The 4,570-nt window shown below is 41.7% G+C and overlaps 1 protein-coding gene across 1 annotated transcript in view; it reads left to right on the top strand.

The window, feature by feature from the left end:
* Positions 1–3,578, top strand: part of Prrc1 (proline rich coiled-coil 1) — a 44,598-nt gene extending 41,020 nt beyond the window's left edge. The window contains exon 9 of the mRNA XM_008840925.3: positions 1,659–3,578. Coding sequence (XP_008839147.1) covers positions 1,659–1,868 — 210 coding nt within the window. The 3' untranslated portion in view covers positions 1,869–3,578. The remainder of the gene's footprint in view (positions 1–1,658) is intronic.
* Positions 3,579–4,570: the final 992 nt, after the last annotated feature.

Below are 4,570 nucleotides of genomic sequence, written 5' to 3'. Positions count from 1 at the left end.
AAAGACCCCAAAGAAAAGTAGCCAGTTTCTTGGCTAAAACTCACAATGTCCTTGGGCCTCTTAGCAACATACTCCATTCCAAAGGCCAAAAATGTCAAAAGTATTTGGAAGCTTTTATCTAATCCTTAAAAGATTTTAGGGTTACCACTTCAGAGGTGGGGGATGTTAGAGTAGCAAAAAACCCATAAAAAAATAAAAGAAGAAAGAGTACATGAAGTTACCAGAAAAAAATGATGGGGAGATATGGGAGGAGTTGGAGGGGAGTGGGCATGGATTTGATCAAAACACCTTATATACATGTATGAAATTCTCAAATTATTATTTTTTAAATGCCTTTCAGCCCCTACCTAGAGCTACCGAACCAGGACCTACACTTTAACAAGACCTTCAGGGGATTTCTGTATTGTCTCTAAAGACCCCAGTCTTTCTCTGCTGTCTGCCTTTGAAGCCTGCTGTGGTGCTCATAGCACAAGGCTTCCCAGGGCTGTGCTGTCCTTGTCAGGTTTATTGGATGCTATTTTATATAACTCTTGACTGTTTGTCTTGAAGCAAGCTGTAGAGTTTTCAGTTCAGCTCTTGTAGTTGGACCATAAGTAACTTTTTTTGTTTGTTTTTGGTATGTGTGTGTGTATGTGGGGGGAGGGGCCCTCAAGTGATTGTAAAACAGCCTAGTTGGGGATTGTGTGTGTGTGTGTGTGTGTGTGTGTGTGTGTGTGTGTGTATTGCTTGTATATATGTTAGTGTACCTAGTCTTGTGCAATGCCCGAGGAGGTCAGAAGAAGGTCTTGGATCCCCTGGAACTGGGGGACAATTAGCCACCATGTGGGTTCTGGGATTTGATCCCAGGTCTTCTGCAAGAGCAACCAGTGCTCTTAACAGCTGAACCATCTCTGCAGCCCCTAGTTGGGGGATATTTTTTCAGTGTAGTTCTATTCTTTATTCAGATTCCTCCTCAGGACCTTGCCTAACACTCTTAACCCAACCCCCTGGCTGTTGAATACTGAGATTATTTTGTTTCCAAAACAGGAATGTATGAGCAATGATTTTTGTGCAAGCAGGTGCAGTTTGGGTCAAGTGTGGTGTGTGATACAGCAGTGGTTGGTATTGACCTGGCCTGGGGCTGATTGAAATGTACTAACTTACTTGCTGGCATGCTGATCAATTATGGAGATACTTTCTGCAAACTAGTAAATTCTTTCTTAAATAGGTTAAAGACTTAATATGCAGTCTCTGGTGTGAATTTTTTACTATAAAAGTATATTTTAGCATAAACCTGTGATCACCTTGAAATGACCCTGAATATAGAACTGGAATATGTGCCCTCAGACTGAGTTCTGTGAACAGGTGCAACTGTTTCAAGACTTGACATGCCCTAGGCATGATCCTCAGACCAGCACAGCAGAAGACTGGACTATATATGAACGACAGCAAAGATGAGTGTGATGGGCACTAAGAAAGTAGATGAGTGCAGTGTTATTTTGGTTCTTTTTTACCCTTGTTACTTTATACTGTTGGTGGCAGCGTAGTTGAGTTTTTGAGGGTTTGTCATAATCTATATTTAAAAGTAACCCAAATCAAGGCTTTGAAGTGTCATTTTTATAAAGTTTCAATGTTGTTTTTAATGTATTGCAGATAACATGGATTTCCTTTTTCCGTAGGCTCAAAGTTTAACTCCCCAGGACTACAATCTGAGGTGGTCAGGCCTTTTGGTGACAGTGGGCGAAGTCCTGGAGAAGAGCTTGCTGAATGTCAGCCGGACTGATTGGCATCTGGCCTTCACTGGCATGTCTCGCCGACAGATGATCTACAGTGCAGCCAAGGCCATAGCAGGCATGTATAAGCAGCGCCTACCACCCAAGCCCATGTGAGACCTGCCGGGATAGGCGACTCTCCTGCACCTGCCGCTCCGCCTCAGAAGATACTGTACCTTAGATTGAAGAGCCTCAGTGAATTCAACAGTTTTTACAATTGTCTGTAGGCTTCAGTCCTTTTTTTTTAAAAAAAAAAAAATAAAAGCACAGTATCATTCCAGTAGAATAAAAGAAATAGACTCTTTTTTAGTCATTTATGATTTCATACATCATAGTTCTTAAAAAATATACACAAATGTACTTAATGGCACAATTTAATATACCAGCTTTATAAAGTGGAAATTTGATGATGAAACACATTTGATGATTTATACTTGACTCTTTTGGTTTTTTAAAGAATACCTAATTAAGGTACGGGTGTGTTGCTGCGTCTGTAAAAGCATTGCTTCTTTCTGTTGTTTGTATGTGCACATGTTCTCAGGTTTGATGGCGAGCAGTGGCGTGCTGAGTTTACCTTAACACGGACCTGTAGGGGGATGTTGCACAATTCTGTGTGTTTTATAGAATATTGGCCAAAATAATGGAATAGATCTTTTTTCGTTTGTCATGTACATGGAGCATCTGGAAATTACACTTGTTTCTCTTTTGTTTAAATTTCGGCATTTTACAGATTTATACTATAAACGTTGGGAAATACATGTTATTTTTTCATTGCTGTATGAGAACTAAAGGGCAGGTGATCTGCATTCCAGATCGGAGGCATCCATTTTATTTTTGTATAAAACCAGTCGGCACTTCCAGGAAGCGGCTCTCACAATACTCACCACAGTCACGCCCTCCGGTAAGAAAGATCTGGGAGAGGTATTACCTTGTTTATGGAATGCTGTGTGTATTCTTTAAATTAAGGCTACTTCTTTCTTTTTTTTAAAAAAAAACACTTTTTAATCTTTGAGAATTTCATGCAACATATTTTGGTCATACTCACTTCCACTGTCTCCCTAACTCTCCCCAGATCGACTCCCCCAACTTCATGTCCAATTTATGCTACCCATCTGCTCGTGGGTGTGGGGCCATCCACTGGAGTGGGGGCCACACCCTTAAAACCATCCCCCTTCCCCATAAGCCATCCCCTTCAGTAACTCCTCAGTTTGGGATGTGGGCCCCGAGCCCCTCTCCTCAAGGCTGGAATGTTGACTGGCTTGATCTTAGGTTTAAGGTTATTTCTTAGTTTGCCTTAGGCACAGCTTTTCTTTGTGCCCTTCTGCCTTTATTTTTTACGGACATTTTCAAAGGAAGTATTTTATATTCTCTCTCGTTATTTAGCCCATTGTATTTAGTGAAAGCTTTTCCTCCCTGAAATAATATATTTTACCATTTTTGGATTTATATAACTCAAAAATTAACTTTTTTCTTCTACAGTTGAACTCTATGCAAATTCAAATAACTGAAAACAGTTTTGTATTTTAGTGCATGTAGTTTTTTTTTTCTATTCCTCTTCTATATGATTCTGTGTATGTGAAGAATTAGTAAGTCTTGGCAGTTTTATAAAAATTCTGATAGTCTCATCCCCCGTGGACCTCACACATGAAGTGTGTTTTGTAATAATGTTGGCTTGAGTAGTTATTTCATTTCTGCCCCTTTTTACAAGAGGATGAGAATTGCTGGTTCTGGAATGGGTGTGTATTAATCTCCAGGCACTGTGTATGACAGTTAAGTGAGAGACAGAGGCGCTGTGGCTGTGGTGACCATGGCACTTTTTATTCCTCCTTTGTGACTGAAAAACAGACCTTTCTCTTCCAACTGCTGCTATCCTTTGTTTTAAGATGCTGTCTGTTGCATCTGGGGATGTAGATCAGTGGTGGAGCACAGCATATGTCAGGCCTTAGGCTCAATCCCCTGTATCAGAGAAGAAGGGAGAGAGGGAGGGAGGGAAGGAGTGTGGTGACCATGGCACTTTTTATTCCTCCTTTGTGACTGAAAAACAGACCTTTCTCTTCCAACTGCTGCTATCCTTTGTTTTAAGATGCTGTCTGTTGCATCTGGGGATGTAGATCAGTGGTGGAGCACAGCATATGTCAGGCCTTAGGCTCAATCCCCTGTATCAGAGAAGAAGGGAGAGAAGGAGGGAGGGAAGGAGGAAGGGAGGGAGGGAGAGGAAGGAAAGTCTTTTCTAACTATTGATTGGGGCATTGTCTATGTGACAGAAACTCTGTTTTATTGTACTCTAAAGGCAATTACAACAATTCTTAAAATATTTTTGCTACTTTCTCCTATATTCAGGGGCATTTTACAGATCCTGAAAATACCCTGCCTTTTTCCCATTTTCTTTAATCTTGTCTACCTTAGTTAAGGATCTGGGGGAGTCATTCTAGTAAAATCACAAGTCATCACTGACATCTCATTGGGGAGGCTTTCCTGGAGTCACAGGTATGGCCCGGTTGATTCTGAATAACTGTAACCTAGTCAGCCTTCTGCTCTGGAAGGTGAGAGGGCAGGCACAAGAGGGTAATGTGTGATCCAGAATTCTCTTTGGACTCGGCTCTGCTTCCCTCCCTAACCTCCTTTGTCATCCTGGGATTCCTCTGGTATGCACTGCTCTCACCCAGTGGGAGTGCAGCCAGGACTCTTAGTGGGGAGTCTGAGGCCATGGTCCTGACCTGTGTGTCCATCCCCTGTGCCCCCTTTCTTCCTGCCCATCCCCCTGTAACTCCCATGCTGACATTTTTAGAGGGGTTATTGGTGGCTATTTATTGGTTTGG

The sequence above is a fragment of the Nannospalax galili genome, unplaced genomic scaffold (genome assembly GCF_000622305.1).
Source record: "Nannospalax galili isolate Female #2095 unplaced genomic scaffold, S.galili_v1.0 scaffold490, whole genome shotgun sequence".
Classification (NCBI taxonomy): Eukaryota; Metazoa; Chordata; class Mammalia; order Rodentia; family Spalacidae; genus Nannospalax; species Nannospalax galili.
Note: the sequence above shows the minus strand (reverse complement) of the source record. Positions and strands in the feature narration are given on the sequence as shown.